At 41.6% G+C, this 24654-nt stretch overlaps 1 protein-coding gene across 4 annotated transcripts in view; it reads left to right on the top strand.

The window, feature by feature from the left end:
- Positions 1-24654, top strand: part of LOC6582361 (protein vein) — a 34498-nt gene that overhangs the window by 5644 nt on the left and 4200 nt on the right. For all 4 annotated transcript variants that reach the window (XM_044010406.1, XM_032731373.2, XM_032731375.2 and 1 more), the window contains exons 2-4: positions 23050-23227; positions 23317-23444; positions 23729-23837. In XM_044010406.1, the coding sequence (XP_043866341.1) occupies positions 23050-23227; positions 23317-23444; positions 23729-23837 (415 nt within the window). The remainder of the gene's footprint in view (positions 1-23049; positions 23228-23316; positions 23445-23728; positions 23838-24654) is intronic.

Below are 24654 nucleotides of genomic sequence, written 5' to 3'. Positions count from 1 at the left end.
TGCACAGAGAGATCTCAGTGCGATGCGATGCACTGGCAGGCCGACCGAAAACACCTAAGTTCCCCTCGAGTGGCGCTAATGGAGCCGCTTTGCATTGCATTGCCATGCATTGCATTGCACTTGCTGGCAACAACATCAATGGCAGCCACTGTTCTCACTCGGCTCTCAAGTGCTCGGCCCACTCGATCTTAATGGCCAGGCACTCAGCACAGTGAAGCATCCGTCTTAAGCAGGGCCAAGCGGATGTGACATAATCCCAGCCCAGACCCAGTCGCCGGTCCATCCATCCAGCCAGCCAGCCATGCTCTAGCCTAGCCAAGCAAACCCAAATGCATATAACGCATGCCATTCATAAGATCTAGTCAACAGATTCAGATCTATGTCGGCGATATCAAAGACCCATCAAACGCCCCACAGGTGGCGCATCCGAGCTGAAAGCTGAGCCAACTACGATTTCTCAATTAGAACAGCGCACTCTGAATGCCCTAATCAAGGTGTGAAGGTGCTGAAACCAAAGATTATGATTAGAAGTCTATAAGTAGTTGGGTAAAGATTAATATGTGGGTTCAAAAATATGAAATAAATAATTTTTTTGGTTTTTAGTTTACCTAAAATTTCCCATACCCCGTATATCTATAATATCTATAAAACTATTGTGAATGGCTTGTATGAATTTCTTAGACTATGTATGGACCTTCATTTATTCATATAAATTCTCTTCAATCGTGGTAAATTTGTATAAATATTTATAAATATTGAAAATTTATTATATTAATTTATTTTTTCTGTTCTTTCGGCTTAAGCTAAGAAAAACTGAATTTGGGAATTTAATTGTTTTGAAGCCCTCCTTTTTTGATTGTGTCACAAAGCTTTTGAAATATGCAACATGCCTGTGAGCTCCAGTTTGGCTTAAATGCTTAGTTTATGGCCAAAAGCCGCGCTCAATTAGCCAGTCAAAATTTTTGCGTTAATTTTCGCGGCACTTGCGGCACATTCCAAATAAATAGCCAGCGCAGCTAAGATAAATGATAAGGTGCGTGTTGCTGTTGTTGTTGTAGTTGCTGTTGTTGCTGTTGTTGTTGCCACTAATTGTTTTGCCTTGCTGTTAATTTGTGCCCGCATAAACGCATTGCCCTGGGCCAACTTCTGCTCCACTAAATCAGCCCCCGCCTGCCCACCTCTCTCTCCCCCTCTCTTCCTCTCTCGCTCTCTCAGTCTCTAGATTATTGTATCTCTGTCGGCTGCTCATTAGGAATGGAAAAACGCTTCAACAGTTGCGCACGCGGCCAAGATTAATGAATCGCGCTCAACTTGGACAAAATTGATCGATATTTGAGCTGAGATCTCTTTGCAGAGATAGAGAAAGAGAGTGAGAGAGAGAGAGAGAGAGATTCATTATTAGTTTCCCATGATAGTTGCCGCATTAATGATTCCATTTGGTTTTCGTTTTTTGGCCAAGACTGCAATTTGCGTTGGCGGCATTTGATATTTGGCTTTTGAACTATTTCTGTTTTGGCGGAAATGGAACTGTAACTGACTCACTGACTCAGTGTGGCAGCTGCAGCCAGTCGCAGCTCGCAAATCACAATTTGCAGATTGCCAGTTGTTGGCCATCTTAATTACGCATTAATTACATCAAACATTAATAATGCGACATGGCCATAGTCAGAGCCAAAGCCAGTGCCAGAACCAGAGCCAAGGCTGGGGCCGGCTGCTGCTGGCTCATCTATCTACTTCAGTGGCAGCAACACCTTCTTGGCTATCGCTTGGTCTGCTGCAAATGCAACAACAACCTGCAACCTGCAACCTGCAACCTGCTATTGCCACTGCCTCTGCCACTGGCACAGCTTCAACAATGTCGAGAACGTCTGCGCTTGAAAAATTTGCCTTTGATATTGCCAGATTCAAGTTCTGCATTCCACTTTTGCTCTCCCCTGCTGCATGCCACATGTGCTGCTGCTGCTGCTGCTGCTGCTGCTCCTCCTCCTGCTGCTGCTGCTGCTGCTGCTGCTGCTGCTACTTGTGGCAGGCAATATTTTCTTTTTAGCTGACGACTTAGCCGATTTCACGATCATAATCGCATTGCCGCTGATGATGTTGTTGCCACTTAAATCGCTTAATCGGCGCGATTCAATTGAGTTCTTAACTTGTTAATGGAATTGATAGAAGCTCAGCTCAGCCTCTGCTCTTGGCCGTTTCGCCAGTCAAGGGCGCCGCCTCACGCTACCTGCGTGGGAAAATATCTTGAGAGCGAGACATAGAGAGACAGACGCAGATTGAGACGGTGAGAGGGAGAGACTAAGCTGCTGGGTGGGCACAACAGGTAAAAGGCAAGTGCCAATCGAGTGCGTTGCACACAAATGCATACGGCATGCCACATGTTTGTGCGCCGGAAATTCCCCGTCCGCCCTGCCCAGCCCCTGCCCCTACCCGGGCCTCTGCTCTGTCAGCGTTTTATGTTGAATTTCTGCTGTCACTTGGCGTGAGCACGGCGGGTTTTTCCGGCCACTGGCGGAAATTCCACTGGCCAATCGCCACAGGCAACTCAAGCAGCAGCAGCAACAGTCGCCGAGTGCAGCCAAATCGCTTATAGAAATTATATAAAATGTATATTATTAAATTGACCAAATTGCATCCAATCATCTGCCGGCCGGCGAGCTGACCGTGTGCCCAAATAAAAAGCTGTTCAAATTTGCCCCGAGGCCCACATTGTCCACTTTGCCACTGGGGCAAGTCGAGCGCGTGTTTGTCTTTTCGGTTCCCAGGCTTTGTTAATACACCAACACACACACACACACACACAACTTGAAGTTGCATTTTTAGCAGCATTTTTGTGCGGCAGCAAATTTGCTTGCAGCTTCACCTTGTGCACAAAAAGCTATTTAAATGGTATTTAAATGTGTCTTAATGTAATTTTTGTGCTTTTAATTCGCATTTTTGCTGCACTTAACAACATTTGTAAATGCACAAAAAAAAAAAAAGAAAGAGAAACAAAACAAAACGGCGAAAAAATGCTAGATTCAAGGACACAGCAACATGTTGCTGGTTGCTTGTTATGTTTTATTGTTATTGTTGTTTTGGCAACATGCTGCTGGCGAACTTGCCTCGCGCCCATTTCAAAATATTTTCACACACACAATTATTTCAACTTGCCACCAGCAGCAACTTGTTATTGCTGCATGCCACACACAGCAGCAGCAACAGCAGCAGCAACAACAGCAATTGCAAACAACAAACGGCAACTGTTTTTGCTGCTGCTGCTGCTGCCTCCTGCAACACAGATGAGGCACGCTAGCAAATAGCAATGCAGGCAGTGTCCACATGCTTGACCAGCCAGCCCGGGCGAGGGCATAAAGCATAAGCATAAAAAGCGCAAGCCAACACAGTCCGAGTCGAAAAAGTCATTATATGCGACGTCGGCGTCGGCGTCGACGTCGTCTTTGGCTTTGGCTGCGACACATTTGCTTAAATAACAACAACAACAGCAGCAGCAACTGCAACAGTTGCTGTTGTTGTCGTTTGTTGCTCGTTTGGCTGCCGCCGCCGCCGCCGCAACAGTTTTTTTTTTTTATTGCCGCAGTTGGAAAATGCAAGCAGTCAGGCCAGAGCAGGTACATACACAGGGGGCGCAGGAGTAGGGGGCTGTCCAAGAGCCGGCTGCTGCTGCTGCTGCTACGGCTGCTGCAGTAAGAGCGAGGAGAAAAAAAAATAAAGTCGCTGTGCGGTGTCTTGGGTGTCTTGGATTTCCAGTTTTCGGTTCCCACAATGCAAAATTAGGTACGAAGCGTCGTCCCCATGACGTAATTAGCATAGAGCAGTTCGCAGTCGTCGTTGTCGGGAGCCCATAAAGCGAATTTACCGCACAGCGCGCCAGACGCACCACAGCCGCAAAGAGAGAGAAAGAGAGAGAGAGGGGGAGGGGAGCCAGGGCGGTGCAGTCAGATGAGCCATTGCCATTGCGCATGTGTGGCGTGCGAACGCGCAGCTGGACGACGACGTCGTCATAACTCATGCGCCGCCCGTTGCAATTGTCCAAGTAGTCGCCAGCGTCGACAGAGCAATGTTGCTGCTGCTGTTGCTGCTGTTGCTGTTGCTGCTGCAGCTGGCTGCAAAACATGCGTCGTCGTCGTCGTCATCGGTCTAAAATAAAAACATTTCGGTTAACGATCTTTATCGTTGCGATTATTGATTGTGTGCTGCGTTGTTGCTGGAACGCAGCAATGACAACGGCAACATGAGCTGCAGCAGCAACATGCGCTAGCAACATGTTGCCTAGGCATGAAATGCGGCAATGCGGCGCTGCTTAATGCAACTGGATCTAGTTCCAAATATAAAGCTATACAAGGGAGAGAGAGAGAGAGAGAGCGAGGGAGAGCAAGAGAGAGCGAGCGAGACAGCTAGAAATAATAGAATAATAGCTTCAGTTTCGCTTTTTGAAATGTAATTAAAACCAACTGAATCTTTTTGGCATTAATAAAGAGAAATCCCTTGTGATTTAATAAGCTCTAGTGCTGACTGCTCGCCAAAGGAACTAGCTAGCTAAACTGGAACTAAAACTGGAACTGTTTGTTAGTCACACGTGTCACAGCTGAATGCGAAGCGTGCAACAAGTTTGCGTTTCTATATATTTTGCCACAATGTTGCCCGCTGCTTGACTGACGACTGCTTGGGCCAGCCCGTCTGGTCGTCTCGCTGTCTGGTTGACTAACAGACTTTTCACTTCTTCTTCTTTGGCCGCGCTTTCATATGAAATTCTTGGCATAGTTTGCCTGACAGGCCAAGCTGCTGCTGCTGCTGCTGCTGCTGCCGCTGCTGACTGCCTGCCTGGCAGCCTGTTGGCTGTTGGCTCTTGCCTGGGCTCCTTGCTGGCTGCCTGGCTGCCAACCACTTATTACGTAATTATTTAGCCACGGCAGCATCGCCCTGGGCACGTGTTGCCAACTGACTGGCAACTGGCAACTGGCAACTCTTAACTACCAACTGGCACTTGGGCACCTGTTGGTCTTCGGCTTTAGCTATTTATGCTATAATTTCAGGCATGCAGCTCAGCTACAAGGCAAGGGCAACAACAGCAGCAACAGCAGCAGCAACAACCGCAACATCAATTCAATTTGCATTGCATTGCCCTGCAGCTCAAGTTGTTGTTGTCATTAAATTGCAACTTGTTGCTGTTGCTGTTGCTATTGCTGCTGTTGATAAAATTTCTGATAATGGATCATAGTCGGTTCGGTTCTGTATTCTTTTGCGTTAGTTTTGTGGTCTTTATGAGCAGTCTAAGCACATGGTTGCACTTCAGCGCCTGCACGTGCTGGCAGCATGAAACTAATAATAAGAGATAGTAAAAAGCAGAAGCAGTGGAAGAAGAAGAAATGGAAAATGTGTCTGGCAGTTGAGTTAACGGCGTTTTGGCAACTGTTTTACGGTTTCTGCCGCTTGCAATTAAGCCCAAAGCGTAGAAATTTGGTTCGTTTCATAGACCATAAAGCGCTCGCCACGCTCTCACTAGCCCACAAATGACGAGACAGCCAAAAAGCAAACGGTGCGTATGAGCAATGTCTTTTAATATGCATTTAGATAGATAGAAGACAGCCAGCTAAGAACATTGGATGGAAGAGTGAGCGGGGAGACGTGAGAGTGGATGAGATAGAGGAATGAGAGAGAGAGAGAGAGAGAGAGAGAGAGAGAGCATATGATAGATGCTCTCTCTCTATTACTATTTCTCCTTGATGATAGTCACAGAGAGGGAGAAATGGATAGAAATGACAATAGTAACTATGAGAGAGAGAGAGATAAGGAAACAGAAGGACAGAGAAAGGAAGAGTTTGTATAACACAGATTGAAAAGTGGGAGTACAATCACTACAAATAGCCATACCCAGTACTGATACACTTGGGGAAGGCATTACGCATTGGGCAAGCAGTGCGTGAATCATCATATATCAAAACAGAAAGTACATTTAGTATCGACAGCTTCCTTGATTGTAGACCATAAATTCATACGTCATAATCATAGCGCAATATAATCATAAATATTCCAAATACAATCAATTATATTTATAATCAATTGAAGTCGAGTGCTCCCTGAAATTGAGTAGGCTTTCCCGTAATACGTTATTACCCCTATTTAAAGTACAGTTGAACCCTGTGCGTATAAATTTTCTATCGCACAAATGAATGAACGAGTAGCGAGTCGATAATTTTACTACGACACTAATCTTATCTATAGTCTATTGCTATATCTATATATAGCGGTTAGAAACAAACATAGCGATATTGTTTTTTTATTATTCCGCTTTATTGCAATATTTCTGTTGAAAAATTATGAGTAGTGCTCTCTAGATCTTAGCCGTTTCGCTTAGTTTGTTTGCCAAAATGGCAGCTAGAGTCTAGAGTCCATATATAAAATAGATTTTCGCTTGGCATTTTGTCAACTGTCAGTGGCCCCAAATTGAAACTCATGGGCTCCACTTATCAATGTTTTCTATCTTATGTTTTGCTGCTGCTTTTGCGACATTTATCGGCATTTTTGTTTCTTCTTCTTTCCATTTTCTTGGCCGTTCGTCTTAGCAATTTTTAATTGTTTATTTATGCGTCGCGGCATCTTATAATTCCAACATTAGTTAATGCGTTTATAATGCGAAAAGTAGCAACAACAACAATAATAACAGCAATAGCAATGAACTGAACTGGGTTGAAGTCAGATATTTTGTGACTGTTGGCGCCTTTTAAACAATTGACGGTGCGATTCCCACGCTGCGTATGAAATAAATTTCAAAAAAAAAAAAAATTTGTGCGCTCCTCTGTACATTTTAATGATGCCACCAAAAGCACAAAACGAAAAACGAAAAAGACCAAAAGAAAGAAGAGGAAGAAAACCAAAACCTAAAGAAAAAGAAAAAAAAAATACCAAAAAAAAAAAAAAGAAACAACTTTGAAGCCGCCGCACGGCCGCACAGCCGCACAATTTTCTCGCTTGTCGCCGCAGTAGTTGCTGTAGCTGCTGCTACTTTTGGTTGGATAGGCGCCCCATTATAAATCTGCGCCAGTCTTTGACAGTTTGTGGCCCAAAATGTGACGCCAAAGCTTGCGTTTGCGTTTGCGTTAGCGTTAGCGTTTCTTGGGGGCCATTGCTCGGCGTCTGACGCCTGTCGCCTCTGACGTGACTGCAAATGAGCTGCTAAGAAAGCAAGAGCTGGCGCCTCTGTAGGGAGGGAGAGCCCAATGCGAAAGCCGTTCAATCTGGGTGCCCCAAAATGATCGTGATCGTAATCGTGATTGTCTGTATATGTGTGTGTGTGTATGTGTGAACTTATCTATCGGCGTGCGCGGCTCAGATAAGCAGAGTTATCCAGAATCTCAGTGGCCAATGACGTATGTACCATGTGGCGTATGCGTAACGTGCTGCCAGAGCCAAACATTAGAGTGTCACGTAGCCAGCAACACAATATTTATTGTGCTGCAATTATAATAGGCGTGCGAGGGTACGAAACACTTGTCGCATCTATCGATTACTCACTCACACTGATAACGATGCTTAACCTAACTCAATGAATCAATAACTTTTCAAATAATGAATGATTTTTTATTTATAAGTCGATTGATATAAATATCGACAAGAATCGACGTCAGAGTTAATGAGTTTATTGCAGTTAATACTAAATTGGCAGCAAATCCAATCAAATATGGGTTGATAATAGAAATAAGCACTTTGCAATCGAATGATATTTCGATAATTATCGATACAGTCAAGACAATTCCGAAGCTAACTCAATAGTAACTCTAGTAAACCACTAACCACTGTAGTGAGTAAATCCTATATAAGCAATTTCATATTGACATCGATTGGTCATTTTATCGATATCGATATATGCCGTTGTCTGATAAACAGGTATCGCAGTCGCTCTGGCAAGCACCAAGTACTCACTACCGGGTTGCCAGCCAAACAGGCTGCAACTGCAACAGCCAAAAGTTGTTATTGTTATTGTTGCTGCTGCTGTTGCCGCTGCTGCTGCTGTTGCTGTTGCTATTGCTGTTGTCGGACTGCATCGCATCTTTATTTAGACACAAAAATGTTGCATGTTGCGCGCTTTTCACCAAATGCGCACCTTGTCCACATTATTATGCAAAGAGGGTTGCACTATTTACCCAAAAATGGCCGTGGCTAATGATGATGATTGCCAGCCAGCCAGTGCCACATACTGCTGCCTGAGTGGCAGACATTCGAGCCAACTTTGTTGCTGCACTTGGCCAAAACGGCAGCAACTTGTTGCCAGCGATTGTTTATATGTCATTGGCAATTTGTTGTTGTTGTTGTTGTTGTTGTTGCTGCTGCTGTTATAACTGCAAGTAGTTGACTCTGCTCAAGTCCGAGTGCGTGTGTGTGTGTGTGTGTGTGTGTGATATTGTTTATGGAAATAGGAAAACAATTGCACGTCTATCTAAATATTTTTCTGCAAAATAGTTGCCGCCCACTCTCTTACTGAGAAACTATATGCAACGAGCTTTATGGCTTCTGGCTGGCGTATTTATATAGCACGCGCCAATCGGATGATGCTGCGCCATGACGCGTCAGCAGAGGGCACTGATTCAACTCCGAAACTAATTAAATTCTTTATTTGACTTGTGGGGCGTCCCTTTTTGACAAAATGACGAAATATTTATTTGAAATCTTTCATGTTTCATAAAATGATGTGCAATTTATTTTTAAAACAACAACGTCGCGACGACAGCGCTGACAACGCTGACAGACGCGCAGACGCCGAAGGGGCCACAGGGGTGGCAGGGGCGGCTGGGGCAGCAGGGTTGGCTGGGGCAGCACCCTATCGGCTGGCGCTGCCCCCTGCATGAAGTGTGCCTAATTAGAGCTGCAACAACAACAGATGGCGCCACGTTTGTTGGCCAAAAAAGAGATCAAAGGGCCTGCAGCGCGACGGCGCCGTTGTCGATTGCGCAAAAAGCGAACGCTAGAGGCCGCCACCTACAGCAGCAGCAACAACAGCTAAATTCACATACGTATGCAAACATGTTTGTGTGTTGGTAATAACGAAAAGTTCTTTCCATTTATTTGGCAAACGCAGCCGCAGGAGGGCGCTGCTGGCATTTGCGTTTTGCATATCAATCAGTGGGGCAGTAGCTGCAACAGTTGCCGGCCACAGTTGCTGCCGCTGCTTCTGTTGATAATTATCAGTCGGAGATTGTGCGAAAGATGCCCCCGGGCCATTATAGGTGTCGACAACAGCAAATTGTAAGCAAACTGTTATCAGGAACGTCAATTGATATTGATATGAAAGCAATTAGCAGCCAGAGCGACCCAGAGCTAGCTAACCAGCCAGCTGCCAGCTGGGCCGCCAGCCAGCCCCTTTCCATAGAATTTTGTCAAGCTGTGACTTTGATCTGCGGAAATGTTCGGCAGCAACAACTTTGAATTTGATTTGAAAACACAGGCGGGCAGCCCGTCTACCTAGCTAGCGAGCTGCCTACCCTGCAAACCAGCAAACCAGCAGAGCAGCAGAGCAGACACACGCACAACAAGCGCAACGAAAACAGTTCCTACAGGGTCTTATTTATAGCCATAGTTTTTATGCTCCATTTCGATGGGCCGACGCAGACGGCGCGCGCGTTCGCCCCTTTGAAGATTGCCCCCTAGGCCAGCCCCCTTTGGCGCTGCTGCGCGGCTAACCACTTGATTGCACTTTTCGCAGCATAAAATATAGATTTATGTCTGTGGCTAGCCCAAACGAAAAACTCTACAAAAGTAGCCGAAAAACAAACAACAACAAACTATATATGTACATATATATATATATACACGTATAATAGAAGAAGAAAAAGCGATATAAAATTGATTTCCCCAACCGCGCAATGGCCGACAATGAAGCGCCATTGAAGCGCAACCAAATTAATCTTTCAACGACAATTACAATTAATTATAAACGCCCCCGCCGGATCGGCCGCAATGAAACTCAACAAACTGAAACTCAAATAGCCAAAGCGCAAGTTGTATGTATGTGTATGTGTGTGTGTGTGTGTGTGTGTGTGTGTGTGTATGTGTGTGTGTGTGCGTGTATCGACAGCTGTTGAACGCCGTCTGCGTCTGGCGTTTTAAAACTCGATCCAATAAAAGTCGCCAACAAATCAAAGTAACATTTCAATGCTCTATCAAAGTTTATTTTTTATATTTCATATGGAAAATCAAGTATATCTATCTCATCTTATTTAAACATATATTCTACAATCCACAATTTGTCTTACATTCAACAAAAATGCATTACCTTACACTCTATAAATTATTAAATAAATTCAATTCTTATCTAATCTCATATAGACGGCTATAAACTTGAATTTAAGCGATAACAACAATAAGACAAATACTTTTACACCAGTTTCCTACCTGAAATCGGCTAAGACATTGATTAGTAATTACTATTATAGGTCTTATCTAATCTCACATGAGTGCTTAACTACCTATTAATAACTTTCCACTTTATCGATAACTTTTAATTGAAATCACTGTTTTGTTGGCTAATTGCGTATGTAAACATGATATTCCATCAACTTTCAATCAATTCACGGATATTTAGTTTATGTAATAAAACTGATCCTGTGCTGTCCTAAGCAGCTCGATATTTATCGATCACTGTTACGTTGCGAATGGCTTTATCGAACTGTAATGCCCAAGCACATTCGCTGTCTGCTCGCTTGCTGCACGCATTACAATATGTAAACATCTCGTGGGGCTGCTGTTTTAATTTTCATCTTTCTTACACTTTGGCCCATATACGAGAGTGTGCCTATGCTAAATATGTGTGTGTGTGTGTGTGTCTGTGTGCGGGCATTGTGCATATTCAAAATCCAATCTGTATATATCTATCGCGCCATCTATCAGTCTCTGCGCACACCTAATTACAAAAAGATGAAAGCGCTACTTGGGCACCCGTTGCGCCCGCCCCCGCACCGTCTGCGTTCTGGCCGGTAGGGCCGCTGGCCCACCCAAAACCAAAAACACCTTGGTGGTTTCTTTTGTTGTTGTTGTTGTAGTGTTTGTTGTTGTTCTTATTGTTGTTAACGGTGGCTACTTAAATTCGTATTAATAAACATCACAAATGTTGTAATCTTTGTAGTTTGGCAGCTTATTTATTTATTTAGCTTATGCTCACGGTCTCTCTCTCTCTCTCTTTCTCTCTCTATCTGTGCAGCAAACATTTTGATTTCGAATTTCGTATTTCGAAGTTGATCTTTCGAATTTCTTTATTGATGTGCAGGCGATTTTTCGCAATGAGTTTTCTTTTTTTTGTGTTGTATTTTCAGGCGTCAGTTGATTGACGAACTGCTACCTACAAGTTGTCTAAACAAATGATTGTTCTTCTGCTCCTACTGCTGCTTGTTGTTATTGCCGTTGTGCAACACTGGCAACACAATTGCGTTCTAGTGGGTGTGGCAACCAGAGAGGCATGGCCAAACCTTTTGGCTGTGGCGCATCCAATTCAAATCGAATTGGGAATCAAAGTGCGTTGAGCCGTAAACGTCGCATTGCCCCACAGCACCGTCTGTACATAACTGTAAATGTGAAACAATTTAAATTTTATTCGATTCCATTTTTTCGGGAATCACATTTTCAACACATCGTTAATTAATACAAGCACACACACACACACACAGTGAAAACTCAGAACATTTGTATGACAAATGGAAAAAAACTAAACAAGAAATTATAGAAATGGGAATACCCCATATGAAAACAACAAAATTACTGCTGTCTGTCCAGTTCCAAGAATTATGACACATGTTCCAAAAGATAACAAAACGAATGTTTTTAACAATTTAGACTAACTATTCCGCGGAATAGGAAAACATTTTTGCTTTTGTTTGTTTCCTTTTTTTTTTTTTTTTTGGCAATGCTTCCGTTATGATATACGTCTCTTATCAATAATGCGAAAAGTGGCTGCAGTTCATATCAAAAATCAAAATTAGAACTAAATTTCTATTGATTACAAAACTAAGATAAAATGGAGCTACTAGATAATAAATAAGTCAAAAATATCATGTATATAAGCGATAAACATTTCAGCATCCTGAAATGAACAGTAAACAGTAATGGGCATAATAAAATACAGAACAAGAAGAAGAAGAAGAAGAAGCAGCCGCCAAAGATAAAAACGGATGCATTAAGGGAGCCAAATAAATAAGCGCAAGTGAATGAAAATGCAGAAGTCAAAATATGCCGAATATCTCTGCTGCTGCTGCTGCTGCTGCCTCTTCTTCTTCATCTTTTTGGCAGTGCAATATGGGTGTGTGTGTGTGTGTGTGTGTGTGTGAGCCAAGTGCTTGCCAGTTGCCGGCTTTTCATCTGGAATCCTCAGCAGCATTTTATGTGGCGTGTCAAAGAAATTTATTTTTGCGCACATTGCCGCAATTTCCAAGAAGTCAACGCATTCACACGCACATATATATAGTATGTGTGTGTGTGTGTGTGTGTGGCATGCCTAGACTCTGACAAGTCTGGCGATGAGTGCTTTTTGAATTTGTGTTGCAAAATGGGCGCTCGAATTATTGCTGCAAAAGGCCAACACTTGATTGCGTCATCCGTTTAATGGGGCGTATGATTAATTTTTGTTTCACAGCGCCTGCAATGCTCTGGCCGGAATAGTTTCCCATAACAGCAGCAGCCGCAGCAGCAGCAGCAGCAGCAGCAGCAGAACTTGGCCAGCTGACTTTTCACTGCACATTTTCACATTTTCCAGTTGCTGCTGTTGTTGTTGTTACTGTTGTTGCCCACTTTGGACATTTAAGCCGCTTTTGGCATGCGTACAACTGGCGGCTTTTTCCTGCTATCCAGCTACAGCTCCCCAGCTCCAGCTCCAGCTTCAGCTCTGTCTCTGTCTCTGTTTGCGAGTCGAGCCAGCAGCTGATTTATGCGCCTTCTTCGACATCGTCGGTGTCGCTTGTTGCTGTTGTTGTTGTTGTTGTTGCTGCTGCTGTTGTGTAGGCGCGTTTCATGTAATCTGGCGGGTAATCCAAGTGGCCAAGCGTGAGAATTTTACTCATTGGCTTAACTCGGCTCAGCTCGGCTCGGCTTGGTTCAGTTTAGTTTTAGTTTTTGTTGTTGTTTTTGTTTTTGTTTTTCGCGAATTGGCCCCGCTTTGCGACCGACCGACTTCCGTATCATTTGTGTTCAATCAGCGAACATGCACCAAATTTTTATTTAGTTGCCAGGTGCTGCAGCTGCAGCCGCAGCAATTGCAGCGCCACCTAGCGGTGCTTTGGCAGTGGGTGTGAACCGCACCAGCTGAAGGTCACATTGTATATGTATATCGCTGCCTCGCTACCTCCCTCCCCCTCCCCTCTCTCTCTCTCTCTCTCTCTCTCTCTCTCTCACACTCTCTCTCTGACTCTCGCTCATTGCAATTGATATGGAAGTCTTTGAGCTGGGCGCGTCTGCGTTGATTTTCCCACGCTGATTACGAACGAAAAGCGAGAGAGAATCATTGCTGCTGCAGCGTTTGGCCAAAAAGGATACGCCGCTTGACAAATGTCAGTGTCAGCCCGAATCCCACAACGTGTCCAAAGATGATGCTCACCTAGAGCAGTGCCCCTATGTGTGTGTGTGTGTGTGTGAAGACATTGGTAGCGACTTTTCACCAGCAGCAGCAGCAGCTCGTTTTCTTGTAATGTGCTCATTTTCCTTTTGCGGCAGTTGGCCGGGAAAATTGGGTTAAGTTTGACTTTGGTTTTGGCTCTGGCTCTGGCTCTGCCTTTGTTGTTGCTGCTGCTGCTGCTGCTGCTGCTGTTGTTGGCAATGGACTTGCTCTAGATTAACAATTGTTGATTATGACGAACATAATGATGTTGCTCTGAATGATGATATTCATGGGCTTCTGGCCAAGTTAACAGCCTTGCGGCTATTTTTAGAGCAGCACTAACAAAAAGGGCGCGTCCCGATCTACAAACGGGCGATAAGCCCCACAGAGCCAGACAGCAGCCTGCAGAGAGCGCTTAGTCATTCCACTTGTTGTTGGCAGCTCACCCACGTAACCCAAGACGCTGACTCAAACCGGCCAAGACGTTGCCTGCTTGTTGTCTGTGGACTGTGGACTGTGGACTGCGAACCGAACTGGGCTGGGCTGGGCATGCAAAAATAATGTCGTCAGTGGAAATTGATCGATTTAAATGGAATTAAGATCATCGACAACCGCCTCTCGCTCTCTCTCTCTCTCTCTCTCTCTCTCCCTCTTCTATCTCTCCAGCTCGCTCACTCGCTCAGCCTGACTCACTGACTTAGTGAACGACTAAGCCACCAGCAAAGGCCACAGTCGCAGTCACAGTCACAGCCAGAAGTAGCTGCAGCTCCTCAGCTTGTGCCTTTTGCCTTTTGCCTTTTGCCTTTCGCCTCTGCTCGAGTGCAACTTAATTATGGCTTGTTTGCTTTACGGCCGTCTGGGAGGTGCGCTCTGTCATTGCCAAACAATTGCAATCGTCGTCGTCGTCGTCGTCGTCGTCGTCGTTGTTGTCCATGTTGCTGCTGCTCCTCCTGCCGTTGCTGCTGCTGCTGTTGATGGCTATCAGCAATCAGGCGCTTTGTGCGCCAGCCTCAACAGCAACAACAACAACAGCAAAGCTGATGAGCAGCAGCCGCCGCAGACATTTAAATTGTGGCAAACGATTGGCATAAAACGACTTTTGCCCAGTTGCATTTCGGCATTGCCCATGCCCATGCCCATGCTCAGGCCCAGTCCCAGTCGCAGGCCCAGGCCCAGGCCCAGGCCCATGCAATCAAACAAAACCTCATGACAACAGCAGCGGCAACAACAATGCGAGATAAGCGCAACGCGCCTGCAGTGGGAGAGATGAAAATAATATCTGGACAGCTGCGTGGCCTTCAGCAAATCTTTTAGCCAAACAAACGAAATAAATAAATAAACACAACAAAGATGTTAAATATGACCAAAAGAATATATATATATATATATATACAATATGTATGTATGAAATATAAAACTCTTTGAATGCATTTGTGTAGATTTTCACACGCTGTCGCCAACAAGTGCGTGATTGTGTAGCTGTCTGTGTGCACGAGTGAGTGTGTGTGTACGAGTGACTGTCTGCGTGTGTGTGTGTGTGTGCGTGTGCTTGCTCATATATTCAAATGTCATATGGGTTGGTATGCTGGTGACGTAGTTAAGGCCATTATCTAACAGGGCTGCCGGAAAATAAACTAAAGGAAAATATGAATTTAGCTGATAAAAGAAAATAATAAAAAAATAAAACTAAAAAATATATAAATATTATAAAATTATAAATAAAAATTATAAATTTATAAAATAAAAAAAATTAAATAATAAAAATATAACTAGAAGAAAAAATAATACAAATAAAAATGTATAAATTAAAAATATAATTAATAAATAAATGATTTAAAAAAAAAAAATACAACAATACTTTTAAAATATATTTGACTATATTAAGAAGTCTTGGGAAATAAATAACTAACAAATGGAATTTTGTACATAAAATAATTTAATATAATTTAAATAATTTAAATTTAAAGTATTTCACACATAGAGAAATTCCCTTGAACTTTTGCTGCAGCCCTCGCTCAAATCGAACAAGCAATTATACATAATTTTTTTGTGTACGGCGCTTATCAGCATTATCACTGCCGCATTGTTTTTATTCACACGCCCCCAACAGGCACACACAAACACACACACACACAAACTCACACACACTCATGCATGCAGTTACACATTAGCTAGAATATCTTCGCCAGAGATGTATGCATGAGCAGAAATATCTACAGGATTTACATAAAATGCCATCAAATATTTGCATAACATTTGGACAGTTTTTGTGGAAAAACATGCCAAGAGGTGGGCACAAGCAACAACAACAACAGCAACAACAGCGGAAAGAACAAACAGTAGCGGTAAATTCTGTTGCTACGTCATCGACTTTGGCAGTTGACAAACTTTCAAATCACGTCACGGAAAATTTGTGTCGGATATTTTCTTCGGTTTTTGAACTTTTTATCAAAACGCGTTTACAGCAAACAGCGAGAATAAATCAATTGTTGGATTTGTCACTTTGCCTGTCTGCTGCTGTGTTTGTTTGTTTGTTCGTTTGTTTGTTTGTTTGACTGTCTGTCTGATTGTTTGCCTGAGCGCCAGCGTCAGAGCCCAATTGACTTTGATAACGCTATGCAACTAATTACAAGCTAATTAAGCTGTGCTCACACGTGATCAGATGAATATATATAATATTTATATATAAAATATTTGATTATATGCTATATATATATATTTTTATTTATTTTAATTATAAATTCATTCATATATTTATATCTATATAAATATTCATAAAATTAACTATTTATGTAAAAACTATTTTACCTAACTAAATATATATTATTTGTTTACATCATCTAAATTTAATTGATCAAATTTCTAGTCAAAAACATTCAAAATTCCATTTTAGTCTCTGATTTTCTTTAGTTGTATAACTTGATTTAGACTGAATAGAATTTGTTTGTTTGTCTTGCTCATAAATTTTACTCAAATTGTAGACATTTTGCAAATTTCGAATTCAAAGAAAAAGCTGTTTATAATTTTCGACCCTATAGAATGTGGTGAGGTGAACTGAGGTGCTTGCGGCTCTAATCTATAAACTGTTTGACTGAGGCACTCAAAATGTTGAGCACGTGCTTCACTCATCGCAAATATTGCGCCAGGGGAATATTAAGCAATTATTATACCACTCGTAAGTGCTTCAGATACTATATGTTCAGGTTCAAGATTTGTTGGCAGCGCTTTTCCAATTTCACTTGTCATTTGTTTTTCTTTCTCTCTTCTCAGCTGAGTATTGCGTTTCACATGCAAAGAATTTCACGATAGATATACGCGTATGACGTATCACTCGAATGTATCTAGAATTTGTTTTCTCTGTTTGGCGACGAAATAGCTGGGAGTAATGAATGATATTGTGAAGCATAGCTAATGATTCATTGGCAGCAACTCTTAGTGTAAAGAGCAGAGCATAATTATTATTACAAGTTCTTTTTTCTGCTTCTTCTTTGCTTATCAGCGGCAGCTGCGATTTTTGATAAGCCACCTGCAGCGCTTGGCATTAGTCAGAGCAGAACGTGAGAAACTATGCGCCAAGATAACAAATGCCGCTAGAAAACTCAAGTATAGAGCGTGCTGCTTATGACGACGACGAAGATGATGATGATGATGATGATGATGATGATGCTTAGTATGGCTTGTAAATAGATAGTTAGCTGCAGCAGCTGGGAGTAAAGATTCAGCAAATTCACTGCAAAAATATAGAGCGAGAGAGGGAGAGATAGAGAGAAAGAGAGAGAGAGCAACAGCGGAGGGACGGAAGAAACAAACAAAGCAAAAGGCAAAGCAAATCAAATCGAATCAAATAAACAAAACAAATGCAACTGCAACTGCAATTGCTGCAAGCGGCAGAGGCAGAAGCACAGGCAGAAACAGAGGCAGAGAAGGTGGCAGCTGCGCTGATTTTCTTGGCATTTAGAGGCAGCAACTGCGGCACTCACTTGACTTAATTAATCGGGGCAGCCAGTGTTATAAAAATATATACATACATATACATACATATATAGTATATATATAAAAGTAAATATGGGGCCGTCTATAGAAGAAGACGAGGCGTAAAAAACGAGACGAAGTTCAAAGCAAAGTGCCAGCGCAGACAGAAACAGAGACAGATATAAATATAAAGAAAGAGAGGGAGAAAAAGAGAGAATAAGAATAACAGTAGTATTTGCCTTTGCTGCGACTTATCGCTTATCTATACTGATTAAATGGTCTAACTGGGCAAATGCCAGCCTTGATGCCAATGGGCCTTACCAATTTTTGCATATGCCAGCACTTGCCGTAGTTAGTTGTCTCTATGGCTGTCTATTTGCTTGAGTTGTCAGCAGCAATCAGACGTTGACAGCGCGCAGCCTCGACGTGAAAGTCGCGGTCGTTGCTTCAAAGGAAATCACATTGCGTATACGCAACGTGCAAATAAACAAGCAAATGCGCCAAACAAACATGGAAAAATCGACAGATCTCAACGGGCGACAATCATCGTGCATACATTAAGTTCTCGTTGTTGCTGTTGTTGTGGTTGTTGTTGTTGCTGCTGCTTTTGCTGGTGCTGTTTGCTATTTCCCTTCAGTTGCTATTTTTCTTTCATTCTTTTTATTAGTTTTGCCCGCTGCGAACATTTGGCCACACGTGCCGGCCATTCATTTGCCAGGCCATCCGCGAGAACTTGTTCACTTTTTTCTTTTCTCTGGCCTGAATTTCGCATTTGGCTACAACATAATTTGCTTGCTGCTGCTGTTGTTATTGCTTTATTATGTCAAAATGACAAGTCATAGAAATCAAAGTCGAGCTGCGATAATTGCTACCTATAGTAGCAATAGCTATCTAATCTAACAGTTGTATTTGCTTTTTTTTTTTTTTTTTTTTTTTTTTTTGATACCCCAATACACTAATTGTATTAAATAATCGATGTTTACCCAAACCTGATTACCGGTAACAACAACAACAACAAATGAAATAATTAGTTTACTCACTCAAGTCCCCGACCCACTGGGCGTATACATAATGTTTAATGCGCGCAGCTCAAGTGGATCTTATCAGAGCAATTGCACACTCATATGCAAATATCATAATGTTTTATGGACAACCTGGGAAAGCTAGAAAGAGAGAGAGAGAGAGGGGGAGATAGGGATTCAGTCCCCCATAAAGTCTCAGTTAGCTGAACCAAAAGTTCCCCCGAAATTCCAGCGCCTAGTTAAGGCGCGTGCTAGACCCGCTGCCAGCAATTGTAAAAGATATCCGATTCAAATAAGATAATGTGCGCATACAAACGCCGCTTTATGACCAATGCAATAAATCACTTGACTTGTATTCTATTTATTTAGTCGAGGCATCGAGGAATGACACAATGTCGCCCGAACGCCAATAAAAATGAATCAAAAATTATCAAATAAATAACGAGCGCTCGCACACAAAAGCATAAATAACCAAAAGTTGACAAAAATATAAATATAAATATATAGATATACTTTAAGAAAATGCAGAAGAACGGGCAAAGTTTTCGTTTTTCATCTACTTTTTGGAAAAACAACGTAAAATGTTGGAGAACAACAAGAAAAACTTCCGTTTGCTGTTGCCAACGAATGTGGGTCAAACATAAAGAAAGAGAGAGACAGACAGAAAGAGAGAGAGTGCGAGTAGGAGAGGGGCTGCCAAAATAAAATGTCTTTCAGCGCACGACAACGAAATTCGAAATTCATATTTTTAAGAGCTAAAAAAATAAAATAAAAATAAGTAACATTTCACATTGCACATTTCATTAATTTGGCTTAAGTGAAATCTTTGGGAATTTAAGCTCACTGAGAACAATGATATAGTAGTATACAAACATATACACACATACATACATACATACATAGTAAGTACATTCGTGTATGCAAATTGAATGCAATTTGGACGACAGATGGCGCCACTCAGCGTGTCGCATGCAATTTGCTTATTAATTCAATAAAATCTTAATAAACGTAACGATTCGCAGTCGCCCTACCTCTCCGCTGGCACCGGTCCATTGCTAAAACCACATGTTGTCGCCATTGTCTATCTCCCTCAGTCGCCCACAGTTTCTCTCTCTCTCTAGCTCTCTCAGTCTGTTCCTTTTTGATGGATTTGCATGAATCATTGAGGCGTCACGCTTGAAGGAAAAGCGCACAAAAACTTGAGTTGAGCAAAAACAAACAAACGTGAAAAATTATTATGTTTCATATGCACACTTACATATATATATGTATATGTATGAGCACATATATACATATTTGTGAAAAGTTATTTTAATGCGAGTACGTCGCCGCCATCTCCTGTGTGCTAAAATCGTCGACAGGCAGCAGCCAAAACGACGACAGTTTTCCTGCGTCTGCTTTGGCAGCGTTTCCTCTCCGTTTATTTTCGATTCCTAGTTGTCGCAGTTGTTATGCCAGACTTTTCCGGAAGCGCGGCGCGACAGCAGCTGCGGCTTTGACGTAGTGTTGACGCACAGACAGCCAAAAAACAACCCAGCAGCATCTTCCTAAGAGGCCAATGAGCTCTGCCAGCAAAATCATTTCAAACAAAATAATAATAATTGCACGCATATCCAATTTCAGGGCCTCTCTTTGCAAATCTCAGGCTAGAATTCACAGGCAGTTAACAGTTGTTAGCAATAGAAACTGTTTAATATTCATATCAAGTTTCATAGCCTCTCTCTGTGATTCTCATATATTTGAAGGACAGTTTAAATTTGAAATAAAGAGCTTTGAATTTGAGTAAAACTATCTTTTAAGAGTTTACAACTAGAGAAAGGTATTAAGCAGATTTATATGTATTTTATATTCATATCAGGTTGCACGGCCTCTCTTCGCAATTCTCAAAAATTTGATTAAACAGTTAAAATTAATAGGAATTAATCATTGCCAAATGAGAAAGTTATTAAATATATAATTATTCGCTGATTAAAAGAGTTTTATAGCTAGACTTAAAACGAGTTTTACTTTGTAATTCAATCAGAGTGTTTAAGCGCCAGTCGAGAGCTCGGCTCAGTCCCGTTGTGGGAGGTGCGATATGAAGGTCTTATAGTGTTTGCTGATTGAAAAAGTTACTTGACTTTTAACTAGCTTTCTCAGTGTATTCCACAATGGATCGCCCCCATATCATGGCATACTCAACCGCCAAAGCACTTCGATAATCATCTTTTAAGCGCATAATTAAGTCATAATAACAAAGAACTGAAATGATATGCCAAAATAAATATACAAAAAAAAACAAGCAAATCAAAAAATTATGAAGAAAAAATATTAATAAATATCAAAATACATATATGTATAAAAAAAAAGAGGAGGAGGTGGAGGAACGCGTATAAAATGTTCATCTTATTATTATGCCTCGAATTTCATTGTGAATCAAAGCAAAAAAAAAAAAAAAAAAAAAAAAAAAAAGGCTTCGACCGGCAACTGCGTGCCGAAGAGGGGGCAGTCGCTCCCCTCCCTCTGCCCAGCCCCGCTCCGCCCCCTTTTCGATGAGGCGGGGTACTTTTGGGCATGACAATTGTCAACTTGTTTGCGTGCTGCCTTCAATTCTTAATCGCCTTCTGTCCATAGCCATTTGTGAGTTGCTTTTTTCTCTGTCGAATTATTCGGCATGTAGCTCCTTCACAGCTCAGCGCGAAAGAGACAGCGTCTACTGGAGGAAGGGAGCGCGGGAAAGGGAAGGGCATAGAGACGAGTAGAGTAGAGAGCCGCCGCCAACCAATTTGGGAGCGTGAGAAAGTGACGCGCACAATTAAAATGCGGTTTTATGTGCCGTCGCATTGGCCACAACAAAAAATACGCTAAAAATTCATAAATTATAAACAATAAATTATGTTTAAATATATAACAACATCTTATAGAATTAATATTTAGCAGCATTTTCCTTTCAAGCGAGCCACGCGAGAGACGCATAAATTAACATTCGCTTAGCATTAAATCAAATCAAAATTCTCGTTGAATATATAAATAGAGCTCAGTGATTTAAACAGATATTATATATCATATATATAGTATAAACCATATATCTATATGTGTATGTACGTACATATTCAGATGGCTCTCTCTCTCTCTCTCTCGCTTTATAAATATCATTATGATTATTCATTTAGCTGGAAAAATTCGCGTGAGTTGCATAATCATGCAAAAAATAAAATAAATAAGAAATTCTGTTCACATGCAATGCTTAAAAAATGCATTTAAAAAAAGAATTCAGAATTGAAAATAGAAAATAGAAAATTGTTGTTAGAAAATACTTGGTAATTGACCAATTGTCTCTTTCTCTTTCTCGCTCTCACTTCAATCTGACTCCCTCTCTGTCTCTCTTTTTGGTTGTGCAAATGATTCATTCATTCACGCAATACGCAATTATCATGTGATGCACGCCCCTTCAGACACGCCTCCGCCCCCGCCCTCTCGCCCAGACACGTGAGATGCCGGCTAATTTAAGTAAAGCCAATTTGCTGTCACATTGCATTGTGGGCGTGGCAAGTGGGCCAACAGTTTCATTGCCAAATTGTCGACACTTATGACTCAGCGTCGGCAGAGTGCGAGGGAGACTTTTTGGCAATCGCTCCCCGACTGAACGATTGGCCCATCTGCAATTGGCTGATTTGTGCAACATGCGTTAATTAGGCAAAACTTAAATATAAATCGAATGCTTAAACATATACATACATATATCAATTGTATGAGCTAACAATGCAACGAGCACGTGCAGCGAATCAATGATTCTGAAAAGAAACAATTTCAACTATAATTCAATGAATATATATATGAATAATATGAATATACATATATAAATTAATCAATACAAGAGATCTCTTAAATAAATCATACAATAAGATTATTTTAATATCTTCTATTATATTTCTTATCTGAATATCCCACTCGAGCCAATCTTCTTCTCCCCTGCCTATATGAAAATATTCTTTCAATATCCTTTATGAACGATAGGCCAATCCTCTCCCTATACACACTTGTGTAGTACTACCCCATACTAAACTCAAATTATATACATCATATATTTATGTATATCTAGTGCATGTGATTAGTCCTTGAAAATGATTTCACGTCATATTCTGATATTTACGATCGCAAAGTTCATCATAAACAACTTACGTTTAACAACAAAATGTTGAACAATTTCTGCAGACGCGACGTCCATAAAATGCAAATAAAAAGAACTTATAAAAAGCAAAGAGTGAAAAAAGAATTTCATTAATTTCTAAGACGATATGTTGTTTATGGCGGCTGGGCACAAACGATTTTCAACTTTTTTCGCATAAACAATCTCGAATTAATTAGAATTTAAGATACGTTCACTAGACATATCTCTATTTCTCTTTTTCTCCCTATAGCTATATATAAACTAAATATTGGGTAAAATTCAAAGAATTATGTTTAAACTTGTTATGGGTTTTCTTGTTGTTCTTACAGCACAGAACGCATCGATCATATCGATAACAACTGAGCCAAATAATGCGACAATAGCTAAAAACGCGAGGCTGCGCATCACATGCAAAGTGGAGGGCCAGCCGCCCCCGAAGGTGACCTGGTTCAAGGACGACAAGTCAATAAATGGCAAACACCAAGTTTATAAATTCAAGCATCACAAGTGAGCCACAAATCTGTCGAATGTGTGTGTGTGTGTGTGTTAAATAATTCTCTATATATGTGTCTTTCGATCTTTCGTTTGCCTTGCAGAAGACGTTCCCAGCTGATTGTGCCCCACTTTAACAGCTCCATCCATGCGGGGAAATACGAATGCCGTGCCAAGAACAAAGTTAGCAATACGATCGACAAGCGACGCATCATGATCAATGCCCATCCAGGTAAGACCTTCAACAGCCTATCACTCTCTCTCTCTCTCTCTCTCTCTCTCTCTCTCTCGATCTTTCTGGCACTTTGATGTGCGTCTGTCATGTTTTGGCTGGCGCTCCAATTCATTTCTAATTTATGGCCACATTCGAAGGCGACAAACCATGCATGTTGTCTTGTAAAGCAACAGAGTGGATGACTCAATTCTGATTACATATCTATATCTATATCTATATCTATATATTCATATTCATATTCGTTTTCATATTCATATTCATATACATATATTCTCTTATAGTTCCATTTCGATCGGATTATCACAACCAGGGAAAACCATGTGATGAAAATTATTGCTTTCATGGCGGCAGCTGCAGATTCATATTGGAAATAAATATGTTATATTGCAAGTAAGTAGAGATTCGTAACATCGACTGACATAAAATCTATTTTACTCCCCATACATCTGCTTCCTCCCTCACTTATCCCCTCCCTCTCTGTCACAGTCTCTCTCTCTCTCTCTCTCGCTTGCTCTATATCGAACCCAATGTCAAGTGGCTGCACTGTGATAAAACCTGTGACAGCTGATAAAGTCCGTTTAGAGATCTGCTGAGGCGCAGCACTTGAGAAACTGTTGAGTAAAACTGTTTTATTTTTTTTTATTTTGGCATCGCATTACACGAACGAGTGAAATTTTCTCTCAACTGTAGGATCAGAACTCCACGAACTCATACTAACACACACTCGCACACACACACACACACTCTTAGCAATGTGAATAATGTCTTTCGGCGCCTCGTTTTATACATTATCCACGTTCTGCGTGCGTGTGTGTGTATGTGCCTGTGTGCGTCTCTGTATGTGTGAGTATGCAAGACGCATATATCTACTTGTATATGTAAACCAATCCAATTCCATTCACTCGCAGCCCCCAAAAAGCGCATTGTACTCGGCGCCTCTCCTTCAATTAGTGAAAAGAGTATATTGCCTTTTAAGCAATGTTTGTCTTGCTAACTGTCTGTCTGAGCGAGACGGTATTCTTATCCGATATAAAACAATATCAATTACAGCTTAGAGTTAATCTTCCCAAGTTAGGAACAAAGTTAAGCTCCTTTAATAAACTCTCCTTTTGATTTAGGATCATCCTAAAACGCTCTTTGAAATCAAAATATAAATTTTGAATATCCTGAACGAGTATTATGCAGTCAATTACACCCAACTGCAACG

This window comes from Drosophila mojavensis, unplaced genomic scaffold (genome assembly GCF_018153725.1).
Source record: "Drosophila mojavensis isolate 15081-1352.22 unplaced genomic scaffold, ASM1815372v1 contig_74, whole genome shotgun sequence".
In the NCBI taxonomy this organism is placed as follows: domain Eukaryota; kingdom Metazoa; phylum Arthropoda; class Insecta; order Diptera; family Drosophilidae; genus Drosophila; species Drosophila mojavensis.
This window is presented reverse-complemented; position numbering and strand designations above follow the sequence as displayed.